This window comes from Labrus mixtus, chromosome 15 (genome assembly GCF_963584025.1).
Source record: "Labrus mixtus chromosome 15, fLabMix1.1, whole genome shotgun sequence".
Taxonomy (NCBI): domain Eukaryota; kingdom Metazoa; phylum Chordata; class Actinopteri; order Labriformes; family Labridae; genus Labrus; species Labrus mixtus.
The window spans coordinates 24,506,003-24,530,348 of NC_083626.1; the positions used below are offsets into that span (position 1 = coordinate 24,506,003).

At 38.0% G+C, this 24,346-nt stretch overlaps 2 protein-coding genes across 12 annotated transcripts; both read right to left on the reverse strand.

Annotated features, from left to right (window-relative positions):
- Nucleotides 1-11,841, reverse strand: LOC132989980 (membrane cofactor protein-like). Its single transcript, XM_061057955.1, has 13 exons — nucleotides 11,739-11,841; nucleotides 9,107-9,196; nucleotides 8,794-8,982; nucleotides 8,557-8,656; nucleotides 8,324-8,397; nucleotides 8,052-8,231; nucleotides 7,764-7,943; nucleotides 6,920-6,961; nucleotides 6,440-6,490; nucleotides 6,064-6,130; nucleotides 2,604-2,669; nucleotides 1,287-2,337; nucleotides 1-1,241 (listed from the first exon to the last, which is right to left on the reverse strand). The coding sequence occupies exons 2-12, from the start codon at nucleotides 9,162-9,164 to the stop codon at nucleotides 2,283-2,285; spliced, it is 1,062 nt and encodes a 353-aa protein (XP_060913938.1). The 5' UTR covers nucleotides 9,165-9,196; nucleotides 11,739-11,841; the 3' UTR covers nucleotides 1-1,241; nucleotides 1,287-2,282.
- LOC132989979 (complement receptor type 2-like) lies at nucleotides 7,032-22,821 on the reverse strand. Of its 11 annotated transcripts, none has more exons than XM_061057946.1 (16): nucleotides 22,714-22,821; nucleotides 21,903-21,992; nucleotides 21,590-21,778; nucleotides 21,345-21,444; nucleotides 21,112-21,185; nucleotides 20,840-21,019; nucleotides 20,553-20,732; nucleotides 20,357-20,456; nucleotides 20,124-20,197; nucleotides 19,788-19,967; nucleotides 19,059-19,238; nucleotides 18,759-18,824; nucleotides 18,292-18,342; nucleotides 17,927-17,982; nucleotides 16,743-16,808; nucleotides 15,594-16,466 (listed from the first exon to the last, which is right to left on the reverse strand). In XM_061057946.1, exons 2-15 carry the CDS (start codon nucleotides 21,958-21,960, stop codon nucleotides 16,791-16,793), a joined length of 1,506 nt encoding a protein of 501 aa, XP_060913929.1. In that variant the 5' UTR covers nucleotides 21,961-21,992; nucleotides 22,714-22,821; the 3' UTR covers nucleotides 15,594-16,466; nucleotides 16,743-16,790. The 11 variants fall into 11 exon arrangements, with proteins under 11 accessions (XP_060913933.1, XP_060913929.1, XP_060913925.1 ...); XM_061057942.1 differs by having other exon boundaries at nucleotides 17,922-17,982; XM_061057945.1 differs by lacking the exon at nucleotides 17,927-17,982.
- Between the last annotated feature and the right edge of the window lie 1,525 nt (nucleotides 22,822-24,346).

The window sequence follows — 24,346 nt, forward strand, 5'->3', positions numbered from 1 at the left end:
TGTGTTGCATTTCAATCAAATTATTGAATTTAATAAGGACAATGCAATTTAACATAGTTACAACACAAATCATGAAACTGGTGTGTTGCACAGAGTTCATATTTGTTGCTCATTTCCATCTCCTTTCATCAGTTGGGCCTTTTAGTAAACTGTGTAAATACTAAATACAGGAGAGAAATAACATAAAGGTCTTGATAAACATCCATTACAGGAAGAATGTGTGACATTTTACACCTAAATAAAGCAGAAATCCAGTATATCCTCTATAAATATCTGAGTCATGACAGTCTAAGTGAGCCGTCTTTACATCGAGTTTACACAGACGGGACGGCCAGCTCCTCCTCTTGTGTATAAAAGCTGTTTAAGTCAAGGACTACAGAACAGAATAACTTACTGTACTCACTGCTTATTTGAACATCACATAAGCATTTTTAGATCATGGTTATTCCATTTAAATGTACATGCAATGTGCAGCTACGAGCAAACTAAAGAGTGCTACCATTAGCCCGCTAACACAACAATGCAGTTTGAGATGAGGATCATTTTGTGCACTGCTTACTCCAAGTGCACTATTGTGCGTTTGCAACGGGAGAGGGGTTGGAGGTGTGTCGCTGTAGGAGAGTGGAGGATTCAGTGTGGCCATATAGTTTGTTTTGGTTTCATGCTGGTGCTCAAGGGCGACATCTGCTGGATCAAAGTTGTACATTCTTCCTTTAATGTATCTAAACTTTTCAAGCTCCACTGCGCACTCAAATAAACCCTACACCTTGGTTGAAGAGGCTGAAGTCGTAATAGAACATTATGAACTGATGAGGCGTCATTTTGGTTTTGTTTTATTTCATTAGTCGATTCCAAAAAGTAGTGCCAGGAGTTTTTTCCCCTGCCTCTACACAATGCAAAAACTGTTCAATGAGATTTTATAATTCAAACTTAAGTTTAATAATAAATAAAGATTAAAAGCCGGGCGAGTGCAAACATGTCCAAGATCTTTTTCTTAACAACATTATGTAACAACAGATATAATATCCACAACAACACTTTCAATATCCCTCCACTTTTTTCTGAAACTGAAACTCTGGAATACAAAAACATCTAATTTGGAACAATGAAACACAACAACCATTTTTCTCCCAGTGAAAACATAATCAAGTGAAGCTACAAGGGGACAAAAATGAAGTCCTGGTATTTGACGACACTAACTCTTCTGCAAAAAAAAAACTAAAGTAGGCTAACATTAAAGCCTCCATTAAGAACCCGAATGTGGGTTTTATGTTTTTGCAACTCACAGGAAATACCACAAGAACTGTCGGACAACAAACTTACACAGTTTCTTCATTAAGGCGTGTTGAACATCCCGTATGCTCAGGCACAGTGCTCATCTGTTATCTCTGTAATAGTGGGAGCTAAATGTAGAAGACTAGAGGATTGATCGGCTACAAGCCAGCTGTATTGCAATTCTTTTCAGATTTTTCTTTGTTTAAGTCATTGTGTAAATGTGCAGTATTGGCAAAGCTGAGCTGATCTGCGTGCTTTAGTGCAAGTATATGTCTCTTTAATAATATTGGGCCCGGTTGATCAAAAGGTTCAATCCAGATAAAAATGAGCTGGGCTTGGAAATCCATTTTTCCAGAACCAACTCAGGTTTGTCCAGTTTTTCCTCAAAGTAAAACAGTATTGGATCAAGCTGTTCTGGATATAGACTTTTATAGAATCAATCATGTCTTCAAATATCCACTCCCCTCTAAGAACTTTGTGTTGTTTGACAAATGTTTTTTTTTTTAGACCTCTGCTGGAATCAGGATAATACAGATTTTATGTGATCAAAAGTAATCTGGATCCTTCTTCAGAGTTTTGAAGAACTCAAGCTCGGGGTTTGATCCGGATAAAAAGACAGGATTTGATCACTGATCTTATCTAATAACCAAGTTCTGGTCCAATCCGATAGCTCTAATCCTGTAGGAATACTTTTGAACAACCGGGCCATGAGGTCTCACTCCTTCATAATTACTGACAATGAAAAACTGTTATGATGATGTAGAGGGCTTACAAGGCATCGCTCTATTGAAATATACAAGACTAAAATGAAGGCGTTTTGAGCGACGTGCTAAAATGTAAATGATCAGAGAAGCCCCCCTCGAGCATTCGCTAAGGCTTGAGCTTGTTCTGCTGAGGATTCATAATCTCAGTCTTTCTGCGGAAACACTTTCCATGAGCCTGCGCAATCAACATGGACATGGACGGCACAAATACATTCGATGACTAGTCCAGTGACGATCCTCTTCTTAATCAGACGTTTTCTCATTCAGTAATGTTGGACCAACAGCAGCGCTGTGCTTACTACAGAAAAAAGAAAGGAGAAAAAGAAAAGTGATCAAAGTTAAGACATGTTGAAAGAAAATCCCACTGAAAGATTGCAGAAAGTTTCCCAGCAGGTTGTAAAGGATTGCAGGCGACCATGAAAGAGGGAAAAAAAATCATCAATTAAGAATGATAAGAATTCATCATGGCTGTACAGAGTGAACTTTTAAAGACACTGTCACACAGCAGTGTTAAGTCATTGGGCATGAAAGAGTTTGAATGTGCTCAGTGGTCCGTCTTCTTACCCACTCTGGAGCTCCACAGAGTCTCCGTCACCTGTAGTCTCATATTCAGCAGTGCCTTTCTGAAAGCTGCAATCCAAAAACCACTCATCAATATTAATGCTAACCACGGGATCGATCAGGCAGACAGGAAGCAAGAGGAGCTACAGGAAGAGGAGGAAAACACCCGCTTCACCCAAAAGCAACAGAATACGTCACACAAGGCCTTTATGTTGCAAACAATCTGCCTCTTGCAGAAGTTCATCTCTTAAAGCAGAATTCAACAGGTCACCTGAGAATCACTATTAAAACAGAAGGTTGTTAGCGAATGTGGATTTTCTTGTTACACTCCCAACAGAAGCTCAAATTGCTGCAGTGAACGAGATCACTGAAAAGTCAAATGTTTAAACAATGTTCACATCGCCAACATCGTCATAACACCATTTGTGTTTTTTTTTGCATTGACAACGATTACTGGCCTTGAATTTGTTTAACACAAAGATAACAAACTCTTCACACCGTCAGGTTTCACTGTGTTAAAGGAGGTATAATATGTTTCATTTTTTAAAACACTCTCCTAAACAAAAAGTGAAGCATTACACACAAATAACCCCACCTTTAAAAAAAAAAAAAAAGATTTCTGGAGAAATGTGTCACACCAGTAGCCACTTCCTCTTTCAATGATTACATTAGAAAATGTTTTAAATAATGGAAACTTAAGATTCAAGTCTGCAATGTACACTTAAATACCAAAAGCTCCTGTCGCAGTGTGTTCCTGTTGGCTCTGGACTTTAGACATGGGAGTGTATGAGAAGCATGAAGTCTTTTCTGTGCGTCTATTTGACGAGCACATTCCTTTTGGGTCATGTTAGTTTGTGACACTCATGGAAACTGACAGGGCTGTGCATCTGCACTTAGTGCAAGATACCTGTGCTCTCATCACAATGATGCCCTACTGATAAGTTACAATGATGACAACATTAAAGTTGTTTGGTAGAGAGAATAAACCTTGAACAAAGGCCTTGTGAAAGCACACAGTCTAAACCAGGGGTGGGCAAACTTTTTGACTCGCAGGCCACAATGGGTTCTAAAATTTGACAGAGGGGCCGGGCCAGGAACAGATGGATGGAGTGTTTGTGTGAACTAATATAAATGACATGTAAAAGCCATTACATGAAAGGATTTGGCCTTTAACAGGTAGCAAAGCATGAATATGCAAGGCTCATTGTACAAATTGATTTCCAAATGCATTCATTTAATTAAATTTAATTTTAAAAAACACAGTAGAGAAACTCACGTTCAGTTTCAGTGGGAACAGTGTTGTTGATCTCCCTTTTTTGCCAGTGCATTAAAGTCTGGAGTTAGTTTTGTAGTGGCAATTCTCAGGATAGATCCGAGGTGTTGGTCAGTTAACTTGGATCTGTGAGGGGCTTTGTTGATGTTCATGACGCTGAATTAGTCTGCTCACATACGTAGGTCGAGCCAAACAAAGTCAGCATCTTCCGTGCTGTCCTCCGGAGGTTTGGAAACGTGGCTTCGTTAAGTGAAGCATAAAAGTCATTCAGTTTAAGAGAGTTGAACTTCTCCTTTAAGACGGAGTCAGACTGAAGATCGATCAGTTCCAATTGCAGCTCCTGTGGTGCTGTTTCAGGATCTTCTGACAGGGGACAGGACACCAGCTGAAGTGACTTTTCAATGTTTTCAAAATCAGAAAACCAACGGCAGAATTCTCCGTGCAGGTCGTCAAGGGATTTGCTGTATTTCTTTGCATTTCGCTTCGCCTCTTTCTGCATGGCAAGTGTGGGGAAATGAGCGAAAGATTTGTTTGCAATTTGTCTGGAGAATAAAGTTAGCTTGGATTTGAAGGCTCTAACATTTTTGTACATGTCGTGCACAAACTGATCTTTCCCCTGTAGTTTCACATTCAGCTCATTCATGTGTGAAAATATGTCCACAGCAAATGCAAAGTCACAAAGCCACTTCTTGTCGCTTAGCTCAGGAAATTTGTCGGATTTCCCCATTAACTCCAAAAATGCGCTGATCTCCTCTTTCAGCTCCCACACTCGTTGAAACACTTTGCCCAAACTTAACCAGCGGACACGAGAGTGGTACAGTAAGTCCTGATGATCCGCATCAGTTTCCTCCAGGAACATAATAAACTGACGATGCTGAAATCCCCTTGCTCGTATAAAGTTAACAAGTTTTACAACTGGATTCACGACATGATTAAGCTGCAATAGAGACTTACACAGAGATTCCTGATGGATGATGCAGTGAAGGAAAATAACATCCTGGTCAGGGTTTTCCTCTTTCACTTTATCCTGGATTCTTTTCAGCAGCCCAACATGTTTTCCAGTTAAATTTGGCGATCCATCCGTTGTGACATTGGCAAGTTTACTCCAAGGTAGCTTCATTCTCTCGATGACAGCAGACACCTGGTTATACAAGTCCTCTCCTCGCGTTTTTCCTTTCAGGGACTCCATGGTCAAAAACTCCTCCGTTATCTCAAAACTGTCATTAATCCCTCGGATAAAAATTAGGAGCTGAGCAGTGTCTTTCACGTCATTACTTTCATCCAGCGCTAGTGAATATAACTTAAAGGACTCAGCCTTTTTGTTTAATTCGCTGGCTATATCTTCGTCAATCAGTTCCACACGGCGAGTCACAGTCCTGCGTGATAAACTGATTTTTTCAAACTGGCCTTGGCTCTCCGGACACAAGAGACCTGCTGTCTCTGCTGGCTTGCTAGCCTTTGCTCATTTGATTGCCAGCAAAAAACTTGCCTTGGTAGTTGACTCTTGAATCGCAGTTTGTTGGTGAAAAAAATGTTGCTGAGTCTGTAAATTAGCCTTCAACCTCTGAGCCGCAGCCGCCCGTTCTTGCGGGGACTGCTTGCTAGCGTAGTTAGCATGCTTCGTAGCAAAGTGACGGCTGATACTGTACTCTTTGAAAACTGCGACAGTTTCTTGGCATATCAGGCATACAGCCTTTGATCGGACTTCAGTGAAAAAATATTTTGTTGTCCACTCCATATTAAACACTCGGCATTCACTGTCCACTTTTCTTTTCTTTGGTCCGCTCATTTTTACAGAAGGGCTCATACGGGTTCATAGGGCAAAGCGAAAAAGTGAAGAAGGGCGTAATACACCACACTCTGAAGTGCGCCATCTATTGGGGAAACGCGGGCATTACAGGGGAAAACGAACGAGGTTTAATTATAATAAAATTTAATTTAATAATAATATAATTTGGACAAGTTCGGCGGGCTGGATTAAAAAGCCCAACGGGCCGTATATGGCCCGCGGGCCGTAGTTTACCCATGCCTGGTCTAAACACACAACACTCAGCAATCACAGAGCTGGACAGGATGAAGATGCTGAAAGAAGAAAAAGCACTGAGACATAAAAGAAAGGTTAAAAAGCCACAGAGGGATCCAGCAAAGCTCAGGGGTTAGTCTGCAGAGTTAGATAAAACTACATTTTACCCTTCCTTTTTCTTTTTCTTTTTCTTGAAATAACAGATTGCGAGAACAATCAGGATGAGAACTGCAACTTTGATGGGGGAAAAAATGGAGATGATGTAAAAACAAAGAAAAAGGGATGTGAGGCCAACAAATGTAGCACCATTTAAATGCTTGAAACCTTCTTGACAAAACTGGTCATTGGAATACTTTATTCTTGAACCAAACTCTGTTAGTATACAAGTTCATACAAAATGAACCTTCCATGGCAAAATGTATCTCATTAATAAACCTCAGCCTTTAACAACATGAAGACAATCCAACAACAGAGTTTCACATAGATAAAAACATGATGCATAATATACTTTATCTGCTGTTCAAGGATTAAGTTGAAACTTACCACATCCAATAATAATCCCCACAGTTTTACCAATGCTGCTTCCACCGTTGCCTGCAAAATAAAAAAAGAACAGAGTAGGTATGTGAGGCTGGTAAAACTGCACAATCATAAGAGCAGTGTTTCCCACACAGACGATTTAAAGTGCAGTACTTTTATTTATTTTATTTAGAACTGGCGACCATCCAGTTACTTTTTTTTTTAAACACATAATTATGTCTTTGTAAAACCTTGTCTTGAAAAAGTGCGACACAAATAAACTTATTATTATTATTATTATTATTATTATTATCATCAAGATAATACCAAACCTAACAAATGAAATACGGCCAGAAAATAAAATGACTGCTCTATACCTCTATTAATAGAACGTCACTTGGATCATTCAGTTGTAGTGTTAATGGCAGCAGTTTGAGCTTAAATATACTGAAGAACTGATATTGTTAAAAACCCACTGTACTGAAATGTTAACATGAACTCTACCTTTCCCTAGACCACCATTACCCTCCTCTCCACCTGGCTTGGCTGTCGTAGTTGGGGTGGACAATTCCGCAAAACGTAAAAGATAACATTGTTAGTGTAACAGACATATAGGATGCATCCAGATTCATTTTTAATAATGTTAATATGAAAATTGTAGAATTTCATATCATTTCATGCGCACATACTGGTCACTAAAAAATATCAGTCCCTAACCTAAAAGAGCTTTAATCTGCAGGTAAGACATTTTTTAACTTGAGGGTGAAGGTGAAAGGTAATAGAAAGCGCAAATATTCACTCTTGCATCTCAACGTCACAGGGCTCCAATTCCCCGTAGTACAGGTAGTGTAAGCTTGAGTTCACATTTGCAATTTCTATCACCGGTGCATGCTGCTCTGCTCTTTTCTGTTAAGGACTTGTAGTTTGTATGCTTTAAACAGAACGGACTGGACTGATCACTTTGTGTCTTTCCTCAAATATTTGCACATGCATTGAATTAAAAAAAAAGCCATGATACACCGATTGTAAAAGCCAAATTTGAACATTTGGAAAGTAATTATTTGCCACAGTAGACTTAGCAAGTTACATATTTGAGGAAAGAATATATCAGCTTAACTATACTTAAAAATAAATGTAAGAAAATAAATAACTTGGGAATTTGGTGTGAGAAAAAATGCTATTGCCACATCCTGACTTTTTAAATCTATTTGAACTCATTAGGAAGAGAAAAATAGACATTTGTGAGGACGTGATGACACCTGGATCAGTCCAAAAACCATGTTAACACACAGCAGGTGGTTTTTCATTTATGAAGCTGAAATCAGAAAATAATAATTATTTGGCTTACGTTTACATTCCAGAAGTTTAGGTGACCACTGGCCATCTATTCCACATACAGAGGTACTTTGTCCTATCATCATATATCCAGTTCTGCACTTATGTGTCACTGTAGATTGGTGTTTGTAAGGATACCGAGCACCTGCAGTAAAGTCGCCATTGTTGATTTTTGGTGCTTCACATTGAACATCTGCAGGGGAATACAAACATGAAGTCAATCGCCATATGTGTGCCTGTCAGCCACAGCAAAGATGACTTTGGTGTTCGTAAAAGGTTGGAGAACATTTCAAAGTCTTACTTATACATGTTGGAGCTGCAGGTGTAAATTTTCGATCGTCTGAACAGGAGACTGATTTGGATCCACTGAGAGTGAAATCCTTCTGACAGGTGTAACGCACAACTTCGTTGTATTCATACTCGTCTTTTTCTGGATAGAATGTGCCATCAGCTATCGCAGGTGGTGGACCACACTTCAACACTGCACAATGAAAGGTAAATGGGTTTAAGCTGAAATAATCACTTAAATTATTCTTAAGTCATGAGCCTCGTATTAACAAAGAAATTACTAACCTTCACATACAGGCAACCTGTCCAACCAGCCTGCGTCTCCACAGCGGATTGTACCTCCACCAACCCGTATGTATCTAATTAGGGAATCAAAAATTAAAATATTACTTTTGACACAACAATCACTTCGATTGGAATAAGTTGTAATGTTGGTAAACAGTGGATAAATATTAAAAAGTTGAGTTGTGATAGTCTCAATGAACATGAACCCTCAGAGTTATCAGTTTGTTACTAACCCAGCGTTGCACTTTACCACCGCTGTATCACCAAACAGGGTTGATGTAGGGTAAGTTATTTCACCATTTATTACAGCGTCAAGTGCACCACAGTTTTTCCCTGAAATGAGACATCGTCATGCAAAAAATGTCAACAGCCCGGTCAGAAAATTATCATTAACTTATCTAAAAAACCCAATATATTTTATATTGTGTGCTCCGCCCAGAGAAATAATAACAGAAATAGTTAATATTCACTCTCGCATTGCAGCGTCACAGGACTCCAATTCCCAGCAGAACAAGTACTGGCTCCAGACCCTCCTGCAGACTGGTAGCCAACTCCACAGGTAAAAGTTACTTTGGTCCCATCTGGGAATTCTTGCAAAACTATGTCTTTGTCCTTTAAAGTCATGTTGGGTTCTGGAACAGGCTTGGTACAGTCTTGAGCTGTAATGATAAATGAAGGCGGGGAAAGATGAACTCTTGAGGGGATGACAAGATAGTAAAAGACCAAACAGGAGCTTGTTTATAATCACATTGGTGTCTCCAGCTTATCCCCACTGCCACTCACCTTGAGCAGTAATAGCAAGGCCAAGACTGCTGAGTAGAAAGACGAGACAGACAGCCATGATGGGATTTGGCTGGAGTCAAAGAGCCATTTCTGCCAAACAAAAACGCACATGTAAAAAGGACAATCGGAGGATAAAGAACTGGCTGGTGATACTAAGATGAGTGCATTAAAGCAAGACCACTCCCACGGAAAACAGACACGTAGATAAGTAATAGACAACAGCGAGTTACCTTGATGCCAATAAGCTGTTAACTTTCCTGTTGTCCTGGGGTCAATCTGACCCCAAATTCAATCTTTTGCCACCAAAGATGTTTTTTATTTATCAAATGGTCTGAAAATAATGGGGGTTGTTCAGTACTATGCTCTTCATGATGACAGGTAATTTGATTGAATTATGGGTTTTTTATTGAATTTACTAACGTCTGTTGTCCTCTGGGGTCAAAATGACCCTGCAGCATAAAGTGGTGCATTGGAGCAAATGATCACACCATACTGCTTTACAAAACATCTTTGATCTTGGATGTTTGATGTCTGGGGTCAAGCAATAGTAATGACAACAACAACAAAAAACTCAGTTTCCTGCACTAGTGAGGTCTTTGACTGCATTAGTTTACGAGTAGAGAGTTGAAAGATTTACTAGTAAACTAGTAGACAGCAAAAATTCTTCATGTTAACTAGTAAGGTGCAAAATGTCTACAAGTTAACTAGTGAGACTCGGTATGGCCAGTCCTTTAACATTAAATGAGTCTGGCTGACAAGTGTCAATTTAGTTTTCACTATTGGAAATTACATTTCAACATGTCAAAATGTCATTTTGGTCAACATATCAATAATGTAATTTTGACTAGTAAAAATTGCATTTTAGATATCTAGAATTAATTTGTGATATTTGTAATGTAAGAAAAATTGTAGATATCATAAATGAACTTTGTCACTCAAATAATTACATTTTTGATATCAAGAATGAACATTACTAGTGAGAATTGAGTTGAAAATGACATTGTGGATATGTTGGCTTGGAATTCTAACATGTCAAAAATCAATTATTGATATCTGCAATTTCTTAATGATTTAATGTTAAAAGGGCTTGCCATAGCCTCGGAAATGTTTACTAGTTAACTAGTAGTAGCTAAAATGTCAATTAGTCACACTAGGGGGAGCAGTTTTCACCTTAGTAGTTTACTAGTAAAGGAATAAGTGCATCGATGTCCGTTAGTTTAAATAGTAGGTATCTTTTTGGCCTCTGCAGCAGCTCCCCCTCACCCAGCAGCCCCTCCTGGCCCATCACCCAAAACACAGGTGCAAATTCTGACCTCACCAGAGTGATCTCAAAACATTGGAAATGTGCCAAAAATGCAGTGCATATACAGATCATGCCATTACTACCTGCCTCGTATGCAGGCATGAAAATGAGGTCTTATTGGCCTTAAATCTCAAATGGAATAAAAAAATGGTGCTAATGTGATTAAATTAAGTTGTTACTAAAGGTGTAACACAGAATTGGGTTTAAAAATCCACTTTATATTCTTTAAATTACAGTCAAACCGGACGGGGTCAATTTGACCCCAGAGGGCAGCAGGTGTTATTATTTGCTGCCATTCAAAAAATGATTCAAACACAGCATCTTCACTAAACTTATACTTAGACATAGACCACTCTGTGATAAGTCAAAGAGTCAAAATTATATAAATTCAAAATATTTTTTTTCCACTCAAAAAAAGGGTATACTTTTATGTAAACAAGGTCTATTGGCCCTAAATTTAAAAAACAAAAGGGAAAATGCGTGGTAATGGGTTGGCCTGAAGTCAGACTAAAGGTGTAACACAGAACTGATTGAATTAATTTCTGTTATATGACTCAAATTACAGTCAAACCGGGCGGAGTCATTTGACCCCAGAGGACACGTGGTGTATTGCAATTTGGAGAACATTACGAAGGTTAAGCTAAACTAAAACATCAATTAACCTAAAAATACACAGAGCATCTATCTGGAAAAAGCATGTTTTATCTCAAATGTATTACTGGTTTCAATTGTTGCAGGTACGGTAAATGTGTCGACGTATCCTTTGTAGCCAAAATATTAGTTCACGCCAAACTCCCGTTCAAAATCTGTCAACATTGGCAAACTACACAAACGCTGCCTCTGTGGATCGCACTACTGAGCTACTTCACAACTTTTCCGTCTCCATATAATGGACTTGCAAATTCGGCACAAGTTGGAACACATGGTAAATAAAAAACAAGACATTACAGCATGATAAAAGCAGCCCATAAAACGTGCTAACACGCCAGGTCATGTACGTCTTCCTTTAACACAACACATTGTGGGCGGCAACTCGTCATGTTAAACCAACGAGATAAACCAAAAACTACCTTCAATTTAAACGTTTAAACTATGCCGAAATAAATTACAGTTAACAAAGGTGTAGGAAAATATTATGATGTGGACACCCGAAGGTCTGAATTTACTCATAATCAAGATCGCAACAGCAAAATAGCTTAACTTAGCTTAATGTCACAACAACAATGTCGTTCCTCTTTTAGGGCGTTAACGCCAATTTAGTTTTTCTTCAGGCTTTGGCGGCGTGTTGCATAGTTGGTAAAACATCGAGTTATTTCTTTTTTAACTTACCAAACTAGCTGTAAGTCAGAAGTGTCGCTGTGGTAGCTGCTGCGTTCACAATGGTGATCTTTCCTGTTAACGGCTAAGACGCCTTGCCGGAAATGGGCGTGGCTTAAATACTGACGTAATTATGACCTGAGCTGAACCGAAAGTCAAATTTTGTAAGTAACAATCTAAAAAAAAATCTTCAATAAGTAGACAATGATTCTGATATGGTTGGACTTAGTACTTCCTAGACTACATGTGTAGGTACATGTGAAGTAATTTTACTGTGTAATTTTTGAGAAATCCACTGTAATTTCAGTGGAAATATAAAAGGGATATTATCACAAATTTATGTTTAAAAACCTGTAAACTTTTTTTGTCATTGGCTATACTCTCAAGATAACGGTGAGACCTCTGTTGATTTGCGATTGATTTGATTTTTGAAGTTATTAGCCTATAGGGAATTGTAGTTTTTGGTATAATCAAACATAAAAAATTCAAATTAAAAAAGATTCCGCTGCCCTTTGCCCTATAGCTTGCAAAAAATAATCATTCTTAAATCTTAATTCATCAGTACAAAACATTTTTTTATTGTTTTCCAGCAAAACGTTGATCAATTCAGGGGTTGTTCACTTTTTTTGTAGGCTAAATAATACAAAGGAAAGGATACACACAGGAACAATTTGTCGTTTCCCCTATAACAAAATACCATATTTTAATATTGATGAAGCTGAAATACCAAAATGTTACCCTTTTTTTCAATGAGGATATTTGATTTTTGCCCCCCAAAAGAGGAAGAAAAAACCTTTCATTGCTAGAATGACTGCTTTGTGTATTGACCCCGAGGGGGCAATTTGGTTTGCAGCAGTCGCCATTCAGGCAATACACAAAATAAAAACAGTATAAAGAAGACATCAATACAAACATATTAAACATAACTACCATGTATATCATCATGAGGGACGTGAGTAAGATAAGAGACAGAAAGACCAACAGTCCATATAAGTGTACTGACAACAATGTTTACAGCTTATTTAGAAACCCAAGAATTTTATCAAATCACTTCTTGTGATGAGAGAGGGTTGTTACTTACAGATATTTAATTCTGTATTACCCTCTCCAACCCTGGATTTTATTTATTATACTAAACTTGACAAAATATTTCCATGGCATAAAACACGTCACCATTGAGTCACTCTTTGTGTTGAGCGATAAGTTTCCAAAAATAAAGGTGGGGTATTTACAGTTCTGTAGGCACTGATCCTTGCTGTGTCCCTCACATGGCCCTGCATCACTCATGAAATATTATGAGTATTATGATATTAATATTAGAAATGGTAAATGGACTTGAGCTTATATAGCTTATATAGTGATGATCGCTATGTTGTATCATCCATCAGAAGTAACTAATGCCATTCATACACCACCACCGAAGCAGCGGGAGCAATTTGGTGCTTTTAAGTGTCTTGCCCAAGGACACATCGGACATTTGGCCAGCTGGGGATCGAACCTTCAGCCACAGCTGCCCCTATAACATTCCTGACTGATGTCTGTGTAACAGGTGTGTTAAAATGCTTTGTCAAAATTATTTATAATTCACCAAAAGTCTGTCCTTTAAGTCATATTTACATTTTGTCCTCTTTTTCAAATATGAATATTTTTATATGCACTTCCGTATTTTCTTTTGGAGTTTGTTTTGTTTTGGCGCTTCTGTCCTCGCTGAGGAGAGGTGTGCATGTTGAAGCCCAGTCGTATGACGTTGCTGTACTGAATGTATTTTATTTTACACAGAATAAAAAATAAAAATAATTTTTCTCCAGTTGGCAAGGAAGTTTTTGGTCTTCGTCTCATCATACACAACACAACGCAGAGACATTTTAGTAGCATACGGAGTGTCAGGACAGACCGGCTACATCTGCAGCAGTGGAGGAAGAATGATCTGTATGTAAGTGAAAGTAATAATGCAACTACTAAAACACTTAAAGTAAAAGTGCATAATATGCTATAAAGCTTTAGAGCTTTTTTTGTCTCTGTTACTGAAATGTTATTCTGCAATGTAATGAAACACTGTTTGTACAGAAGAAAAATAAAAAAATAGGTAAGCACAGATACCTGTAAGTAAATTGGGTTTGTGAGATTCCATCACTGGATTGTCTGCTAACTTAATAAGAGATCGTTTGAACCATTTTGTAGTTTTGTGTCAAATCCACAAGGTGGCACTGTAGCCTTTGGTATCAGATGCATTATGTCAGTCTTTGTACTCATTGGTGATCGAACACGTTTAATGTTTATAATAAAGATATAAAAGTAATACTATAATATATGATACATTATTCATGTGTAGCTATACACATTGTATGAAGTGTGGATAAAGTATTTATGAATAACACGCATTAAAACTCTGGATGTAAAATATGTGTTGCATTTCAATCAAATTATTGAATTTAATAAGGACAATGCAATTTAACATAGTTACAACACAAATCATGAAACTGGTGTGTTGCACAGAGTTCATGTTTGTTGCACATTTCCATCTCCTTTCATCAGTTGGGCCTTTTAGTAAACTGTGTAAATACTAAATACAGGAGAGAAATAACATAAAGGACTTGATAAACATCCATTAAAGGAAGCATGTGTGACATTTTACACCTAAATAAAGTATATCCTCTGTAAATATCTCTATGAGTCATGAGAGTCTACAATGGGTGAGACTCATGAGTCCCGCTGTCTGAGCCGTCTTCACATCAAGTTTACACAGACGGGACGGCCAGCTCCTCCCCTTGTGTATAAAAGCTGTTTAAGTCAAGGACTACAGAACAGAATAACTTACTGTACTCACTGCTTATTTGAACATCATATAAGCATTTTTAGATCATGGTTATTCCATTTAAATTTACATGCAGTGAAGCTTCGAGCTAACCATTAGCATGCTAACACAACAATGCAGTTTGAGATGAGGATCATTTTGTGCACTGCTTACTCCAAGTGCTTAATTATGGTGCGTTTGCAACGGGAGAGGGGTTGGAGGTGTGTCGCTGTAGGAGAGTGGAGGATTCAGTGTGGCCATATAGTTTGTTTTGGTTTCATGCTGGTGCTCAAGGGCGACATCTGCTGGATCAAAGTTGTACATTCTTCCTTTAATGTATCTAAACTTTTCAAGCTCCACTGCGCACTCAAATAAACCCTACACCTTGGTTGAAGAGGCTGAAGTCATAAGAGAACATTATGAACTGATGAGGCGTCATTTTGGTTTTGTTTTATTTCATTAGTCGATTCCAAAAAGTAGTGCCAGGAGTTTTTTCCCCTGCCTCTACACAATGCAAAAACTGTTCAATGAGATTTTATAATTCAAACTTAAGTTTAATAATAAATAAAGATTAAAAGCTGGGCGAGTGCAAACATGTCCAAGATCTTTTTCTTAACAACAGACATAATATCCACAATAACACTTTCAATATCCCTCCACTTTTTTCTGAAACTGAAACTCTGGAATACAAAAATATATAATTTGGAACAATGAAACACAACAACCTTTGATTTTTCGCCCAGTGAAAACATAATCAAGTGAAGCTACAAGGGCACAAAAATGAAGTCCTGGTATTTGACGACACTAACTCTTCTGCTAAAAAAAAACTAAAGTAGGCTAACATTAAAGCCTCCATTAAGAACCCGAATGTGGGTTTTATGTTTTTGCAACTCACAGGAAATACCACAAGAACTGTCGGACAACAAACTTACAGTTTCTTCATTAAGGCGTGTTGAACATCCCGTATGCTCAGGCACAGTGCTCATCTGTTATCTCTGTAATAGTGGGAGCTAAATGTAGAAGACTAGAGGATTGATCGGCTACAAGCCAGCTGTATTGCAATTCTTTTCAGATTTTTCTTCTTTTAAGTCATTGTGTAAATGTGCAGTATTGGCAAAGTTGAGCTGATCTGCGTGCTTTAGTGCAAGTATATGTCTCTTTAATAATATTGGGCCCGGTTGATCAAAAGGTTCAATCCAGATAAAAATGAGCTGGGCTTGGAAATCCATTTTTCCAGAACCAACTCAGGTTTGTCCAGTTTTTTCCTCAAAGTAAAACAGTATTGGATCAAGCTGTTCTGGATATAGACTTTTATAGAATCAATCATGTCTTCAAATATCCACTCCCCTCTAAGAACTTTGTGTTGTTTCACAAATGTTATGGTTTTTAAGACCTCTGCTGGAATCAGGATAATACAGATTTTATGTGCTCAAAAGTAATCTGGATCCTTCTTCAGAGTTTTGAAGAACTCAAGCTCGGGGTTTGATCCGGATAAAAAGACAGGATTTGATCACTGATCTTATCTAATAACCAAGTTCTGGTCCAATCCGATAGCTCTAATCCTGTAGGAATACTTTTGAACAACCGGGCCATGAGGTCTCACTCCTTCATAATTACTGACAATGAAAAACTGTTATGATGATGTAGAGGGCTTACAAGGCATCGCTCTATTGAAATATACAAGACTAAAATGAAGGCGTTTTGAGCGACGTGCTAAAATGTAAATGATCAGAGAAGCCCCCCTCGAGCATTCGCTAAGGCTTGAGCTTGTTCTGCTGAGGATTCATAATCTCAGTCTTTCTGCGGAAACACTTTCCATGAGCCTGCGCAATCAACATGGACATGGATAGCACAAATACATTCGATGACTAGTCCAGTGACGATCCTCTTCTTAATCAGACGTTTTCACATTCAGTAATGTTGGACCAACAGCAGCGCTGTGCTTACTACAGAAAAAAGAAAGGAGAAAAAGAAAAGTGATCAAAGTTAAGACATGTTGAAAGAAAATCTAAAATCCCACTGAAAGATTGCAGAAAGTTGCTCAGCAGGTTGTAAAGGATTGCAGGCGCCCATGAAAGAGGGAAAAGAAAAAATCATCAATTAAGAATGATAAGAATTCATCATGGCTGTACAGAGTGAACTTTTAAAGACACTGTCACACAGCAGTGTTAAGTCATTGGGCATGAAAGAGTTTGAATGTGCTCAGTGGTCCGTCTTCTTACCCACTCTGGAGCTCCACAGAGTCTCCGTCACCTGTAGTCTCATATTCATCAGTGCCTTTCTGAAAGCTGCAATCCAAAAACCACTCATCAATATTAATGCTAACCACGGGATCGATCAGGCAGACAGGAAGCAAGAGGAGCTACAGGAAGAGGAGGAAAACACCCGCTTCACCCAAAAGCAACAGAATACGTCACACAAGGCCTTTATGTTGCAAACAATCTGCCTCTTGCAGAAGTTCATCTCTTAAAGCAGAATTCAACAGGTCACCTGAGAATCACTATTAAAACAGAAGGTTGTTAGCGAATGTGGATTTTCTTGTTACACTCCCAACAGAAGCTCAAATTGCTGCAGTGAACGAGATCACTGAAAAGTCAAATGTTTAAACAATGTTCACATCGCCAACATCGTCATAACACCATTTGTGTTTTTTTTTGCATTGACAACGATTACTGGCCTTGAATTTGTTTAACACATAAAGATAACAAACTCTTCACACCGTCAGGTTTCACTGTGTTAAAGGAGGTATAATATGTTTCATTTTTTAAAACACTCTCCTAAACAAAAAGTGAAGCATTACACACAAATAACCCCACCTTTAAAAAAAAAAAAAAAGATTTCTGGAGAAATGTGTCACACCAGTAGCCACTTCCTCTTTCAATGATTAAAATAGAAAATGTTTGAAATAACGGAAACTTAAGATTCAAGTCTGCAATGTACACTTAAATACCAAAAGCTCCTGTCGCAGTGTGTTCCTGTTGGCTCTGGACTTTAGACATGGGAGTGTATGAGAAGCATGAAGTCTTTTCTGTGCGTCTATTTGACGAGCACATTCCTTTTGGGTCATGTTAGTTTGTGACACTCATGGAAACTGACAGGGCTGTGCATCTGCACTTAGTGCAAGATACCTGTGCTCTCATCACAATGATGCCCTACTGATAAGTTACAATGATGACAACATTAAAGTTGTTTGGTAGAGAGAATAAACCTTGAACAAAGGCCTTGTGAAAGCACACAGTCTAAACACACAACACTCAGCAATCACAGAGCTGGACAGGATGAAGATGCTGAAAGAAGAAAAAGCACTGAGACATAAAAGAAAGGTTAAAAAGCCACAGAGGGATCCAGCAAAGCTCAGGGGTTAGTCTGCAGAGTTAGATAAAACTACATTTTACCCTTACTTTTTCTTTTTCTTTTTCTTGAAATAACAGATTACGAGAACGGTCACGATGAGAACTGCAACTTTGATGGGGGAAAAAATGGAGATGATGTAAAAACAAAGAAAAAGGGATGTGAGGCCAACAAATGTAGCACCATTTAAATGCTTGAAACCTTCTTGACAAAACTGGTCATTGGAATACTTTATTCTTGAACCAAACTCTGTTAGTATATAAGTTCATACAAAATGAACCTTCCATGGCAAAATGGATCTCATTAATAAACCTCAGCCTTTAACAACATGAAGACAATCCAACAACAGAGTTTCACATAGATAAAAACATGATGCATAATATACTTTATCTGCTGTTCAAGGATTAAGTTGAAACTTACCACATCCAATAATAATCCCCACAGTTTTAGCAGTGCTGCTTCCACCGTTGCCTGCAAAATTAAAAAAAGAACAGAGTAGGTATGTGAGGCTGGTAAAACTGCACAATCATAAGAGCAGTGTTTCCTAAAGTGCAGTACTTTTATTTATTTTATTTAGAACTGGCGACCATCCAGTTACTTTTTTTTTTTTAAACACATAATTATGTCTTTGTAAAACCTTGTCTTGAAAAAGTGCGACACAAATAAACTTATCATTATTATTATTATTATTATTATCATCAAGATAATACCAAACCTAACAAATGAAATACGGCCAGAAAATAAAATGACTGCTCTATACCTCTATTAATAGAACGTCACTTGGATCATTCAGTTGTAGTGTTAATGGCAGCAGTTTGAGCTTAAATATACTGAAGAACTGATATTGTTAAAAACCCACTGTACTGAAATGTTAACATGAACTCTACCTTTCCCTAGACCACCATTACCCTCCTCTCCACCTGGCTTGGCTGTCGTAGTTGGGGTGGACAATTCTGCAAAACGTAAAAGATAACATTGTTAGTGTAACAGACATATAGGATGCATCCAGATTCATTTTTAATAATGTTAATATGAAAATTGTAGAATTTCATATCATTTAATGCGCACATACTGGTCACTAAAAAATATCAGTCCCTAACCTAAAAGAGCTTTAATCTGCAGGTAAGACATTTTTTAACTTGAGGGGTCCATAAAGGTGAAAGATAATAGAAAGCGCAAATATTCACTCTTGCATTTCAGCATCACAGGGCTCCAATTCCCCGTAGTACAGGTAATGACTGTAGAGCCTAATGACTCGTAGCCAGCATCACAGACAAACGTAACGCTCGTTCCATGTGGGAATGTGGGCATATTTCTGTCCTTCAAATTCATGTTGAGTCCTCCGACAGGTTTGGAACAGTTTTTAGCTGTAAAGATAAAGAAGAGAAACACTAGAAGGGAGGACACATTGAACTAAGACCAAGCACAAGCTTCTATCAACGGTGCATGCTGCTCTGCTCTTTTCTGTTAAGGACTTGTAGTTTGTATGCTTTAAACAGAACGGACTGGACTGATCACTTTGTGGGAAGCATAAGGATGGAATGAAAATATAAAGATTAAAGGATGTTGGGGGGGCACATACAGATACATAGATTTGAAGCCAAATTTGAACATTTGGAAAGTAATTATTTGCCACAGTAGACTTAGCAAGTTACAAGTTTGAGGAAAGAATATATCAGCTTAACTATACTTAAAAATAAATGTAAGAAAATAAATAACTTGGGAATTTGGTGTGAGAAAAAATGCTATTGCCACATCCTGACTTTTTAAATCTATTTGAACTCATTAGGAAGAGAAAAATAGACATTTGTGAGGACGTGATGACACCTGGATCAGTCCAAAAATCATGTTAACACACAGCAGGTGGTTTTTCATTTATGAAGCTGAAATCAGAAAATAATAATTATTTGGCTTACGTTTACATTCCAGAAGTTTAGGTGACCACTGGCCATCTATTCCACATACAGAGGTTTGTTGTCCTATCATCATATATCCAGTTCTGCACTTATGTGTCACTGTAGCATTGCGTTTGTAAGGATACCGAGAACCTGCAGTAAAGTCGCCATTGTTGATTTTTGGTGCTTCACATTGAACCTCTGCAGGGGAATACAAACATAAAGTCAATCGCCATATGTGAGCCTGTCAGCCACAGCAAAGATGACTTTGGAATTTGGTGTGGGAAAAAATGCTATCGCCACATCCACAAATTATTCTTAAGTTATGAGCCTCGTATTAATAAAGAAATGACTAACCTTCACATACAGGCAACATGCCCAACCAGCCTGCGTCTCCACAGCGGATTGTACCTCCACCAACCAGTCTGTATCTAATTAGGGAATCAAAAATTAAAATATTACTTTTGACACAACAGTCACTTCGATTGGAATAAGTTGTAATGTTGACAAACAGTGGATAAATATTAAAAAGTTGAGTTGTGATAGTCTCAATGAACATGAACCCTCGGAGTTATCAGTTTGTTACTAACCCAGCGTTGCACTTTACCACCGCTGTATCACCAAACAGGGTTGATGTAGGGTAAGTTATTTCACCATTTATTACAGCGTCAAGTGCACCACAGTTTTTCCCTGAAATGAGACATCGTCATGCACAAAATGTCAACAGCCTGGTCAGAAAATTATCATTAACTTATCTAAAAAATAAATAATAATTATTTGGCTTACGTTGACATTCCAGAAGTTTAGGTGACCACTCGCCATCTATTCCACAGACAGAGGTTTGTTGTCCTATCATCATATATCCAGTTCTGCACTGATGTGTCACTGTAGATTGGTGTTTGTAAGGATACCGAGAACCTGCAGTAAAGTCGGCATTGTCGATATTTGGTGCATCACATTGAACCTCTGCAGGGGAATACAAACGTAAAGTCAATCGCCATATGTGAGCCTGTCAGCCACAGCAAAGATGACTTTGGTGTTCGGAAAGGTTGGAGAACATTTCAAAGTCTTACTTATACATGTTGGAGCTGCAGGTGTAAATGTTCCATCTTCTGAACAGGAGACTGATTTGAATCCACTGAGAGTGAAATCCTTCTGACAGGTGTAACGCACAACTTCGTTGTATTCATACTCGTCTTTTTCTGGATAGAATGTGCCATTAGCTATCGCAGGTGGTGGACGACAGGTCGACACTACACAATGAAAGGTAAATGGGTTTAAGCTGAAATGATCACTTAAATTATTCTTAAGTCATGAGCCTCGTATTAACAAAGAAATTACTAACCTTCACATACAGGCAACCTGTCCAACCAACCTTTGTCTCCACAGCGGATTGTACCTCCACCAACCAGTATGTATCTAATTAGGGAATCAAAAATTAAAATATTACTTTTGACACAACAATCACTTTGATTGGAATAAGTTGTAATGTTGGTAAACAGTGGATAAATATTAAAAAGTTGAGTTGTGATAGTCTCAATGAACATGAACCCTCAGAGTTATCAGTTTGTTACTAACCCAGCGTTGCACTTTACCACCGCTGTATCACCAAACAGGGTTGATGTAGGGTAAGTTATTTCACCATTTATTACAGCGTCAAGTGCACCACAGTTTTTCCCTGAAATGAGACATCGTCATGCAAAAAATGTCAACAGCCCGGTCAGAAAATGATCATTAACTTATCTAAAAAACCCAATATATTTTATGTTATTTATAAAAGTGCTCCGCCCAGAGAAATAATAACAGAAATAGTTCATATTCACTCTCGCATTGCAGCTTCACAAGACTCCAATTCCCAGCAGAACAAGTACTGGCTCCAGACCCTCCTGCAGACTGGTAGCCAACTCCACAGATAAAAGTTACTTTGGTCCCATCTGGGAATTCTTGCAAAACTATGTCTTTGTCCTTTAAAGTCATGTTGGGTTCTGGAACAGGCTTGGTACAGTCTTGAGCTGTAATGATAAATGAAGACGGGGAAAGATGAACTCTTGAGGGGATGACAAGATAGTAAAAGACCAAACAGGAGCTTGTTTATAATCACATTGGTGTCTCCAGCTTATCCCCACTGCCACTCACCTTGAGCAGTAATAGCAAGGCCAAGACTGCTGAGTAGAAAGACGAGACAGACAGCCATGATGGGATTTGGCTGGAGTCAAAGAGCCATTTCTGCCAAACAAAAACGCCAATAAGCTGTTAAGCTAAACTAAAACAACAATTAACCTAAAAATACACAGAACATCTATCTGGAAAAAGCATGTTTTATCTCAAATGTATTACTGGTTTCAATTGTTGCAGGTACGGTAAATGTGTCGACGTATCCTTTGTAGCCAAAATATTAGTTCACGCCAAACTCCCGTTCAAAATCTGTCAACATTGGCAAACTACACAAACGCTGCCTCTGTGGATCGCCTTACTGAGCTAATTCACAACTTTTCCGTCTCCATATAATGGACTTGCAAATTCGGCACAAGTTAGAACACATGGTAAATAAAAAACAAGACATTACAGCATGATAAAAGCAGCCCATAAAACGTGCTAACACGCCAGGTCATGTACGTCTTCCTTTAACACAACACATTGTGGGCGGCAACTCGTCATGTTAAACCAACGAGATAAACCTAAAACTACCTTCAATTTAAACGTTTAAACTATGTCGAAATAAATTATAGTTAACAAAGGTGTAGGAAAATATTATTGTGTGGTCACCCGAAGGTCTGAACTTACTCATAATCAAGATCGCAACAGCAAAATAGCTTAACTTAGCTTAATGTCACAACAACAATGTCGTTCCTCTTTTAGGGTGTTAACGCCAATTTAGTTTTTCTTCAGGCTTTGGCGGCGTGTTGCATAGTTGGTAAAACATCGAGTTATTTCTTTTTTAACTTACCAAACTAGCTGTAAGTCAGAAGTGTCGCTGTGGTAGCTGCTGCGTTCACAATGGTGATCTTTCCTGTTAACTGTTAAGACGCCTAGCCGGAAATGGGCGTGGCTTAAATACTGACGTAATTATGACCTGAGCTGAACCGAAAGTCAAATTTCAGTGGAAATGTAAAAGGGATATTATCACAAATTTATGTTTAAAAACATGTAAACTTTTGTTTTGTAATTGGCTATACTCTCAAGATAACGTTGACACCTCTGTTGATTTGCGATTTATTACTATAGTTACTAAGTTATTAGCCTGTAGGGAATTGTAGTTTTTGGGTTAATCAAACATAAAAAAATCCAAATAATAAAACATTTTCGCTGCCTTTACCCAATTGCTTGCAAAAAAAAAAAATTCAGTATAATATATTTTTTTTGTTGTTGTTTACCAGCAAAATGTTGATCAATTCAGGGGTTGTTTACTTTTGTAAATAATACAGGGATATACAGGAACAATTAGTCATTTCCCCCATAAAAAAATACCATATTTTAATATTGATGAATACCAAACTGTTACCCTTTTTTTCAATGAGGATATTTCAATTTTGCCCCCCAAAAGAGGAAGAAAAAGCCTTCAGTGGAATCTGTAATGACTGCTTTGTGTGCTACACAAACATAAAGAAAAGCCTTTTGGGTCCTTATCAGTACAGATCACTTAAACCAAACATCATCAACAAACCTGAATGGACAATCAGAAGATTTAAAGATGGCTTTCCTAAGGTGATTGTTAATACTAGAACTTATATTTAACAACTTTGATCTCCTCCCTTTAATCATTTATTTTGACGCGTGCTGCTGATCTCTTGGCTAGGTCACCCTTATGAATGAGATCTTGACCTCAGTGGGTTAATAAACCGGTTGAATAAAGGTTAGACAAAAAAATGACGTGTCCTCTGATTGCAAATTACCTTCATTTCAATGGTAACAATATAGACTATCAGTCAAAGCATTTATAGTGTGTGATGTAATGTGCCCAACCCTGGCAGCGTGAATGAGAGGAAATGAAACACTTCCTCCTGAGCAACGAGTTCAAGGGTGCATAAAACAAATGATCATCGTGTTTCTGCCCTTTCCTTCAATAACATACAAAGACGCCCTGAAACAGTCATACCAGCCGTAACAGCTATTCGATCCGCTGTCATTTCACTTTGAAGGCCTAAAAAAATAAAATAAGATGAGTTTGATACTGGACTTCTTGTTGTTTTCTTCTGGTCAAATATTTAATTGTTAGAAATTTGTGATGATATCACTCAGTTTACATATGAGCATAACAAAAGTGGGAGTAACATATCCCACACACATTATAGATCCATTCATTTTTATCCGATAGGAACTGACGACAAATAATTCAATACAATACAATAATTCAGACCACTGAAATCTCTGCTCAGTTTCAGTACTCCAGAGGTTTAAGGACTGGTTTGGACAAATCTTTGCAGCAGTCGCCATTCAGGCAATACACAAAATAAAAACAGTATAAAGAAGACATCAATACAAACATATTAGACATAACTACCATGTATATCATCATGAGGGACGTGAGTAAGATAAGAGACAGAAAGACCAACAGTTCATATAAGTGTACTGACAACAAT

Bases quoted from the DNA above. Each gene is read 5' to 3' on its own strand.
- LOC132989979 (XM_061057942.1), bottom strand. From the start codon at position 21,960: ATGGCTGTCTGTCTCGTCTTTCTACTCAGCAGTCTTGGCCTTGCTATT. The intron at 18,825-19,058 runs GTGAATATTTGC...TACGTTTTGCAG, and splicing joins TGTGATGCTGAAATGCAAGA to AATTGTCCACCCCAACTACG. The intron at 18,343-18,758 runs GTAGAGTTCATG...TTAATTTTGCAG, and splicing joins TAATGGTGGTCTAGGGAAAG to GCAACGGTGGAAGCAGCACT.
- LOC132989980 (XM_061057955.1), bottom strand. From the start codon at position 9,164: ATGGCTGTCTGTCTCGTCTTTCTACTCAGCAGTCTTGGCCTTGCTATT. The intron at 8,983-9,106 runs GTGAGTGGCAGT...TTATCATTACAG, and splicing joins CCTTGCTATTACTGCTCAAG to CTCAAGACTGTACCAAGCCT. The intron at 8,398-8,556 runs GTTAGTAACAAA...TTCCCTAATTAG, and splicing joins GTGGTAAAGTGCAACGCTGG to ATACATACGGGTTGGTGGAG.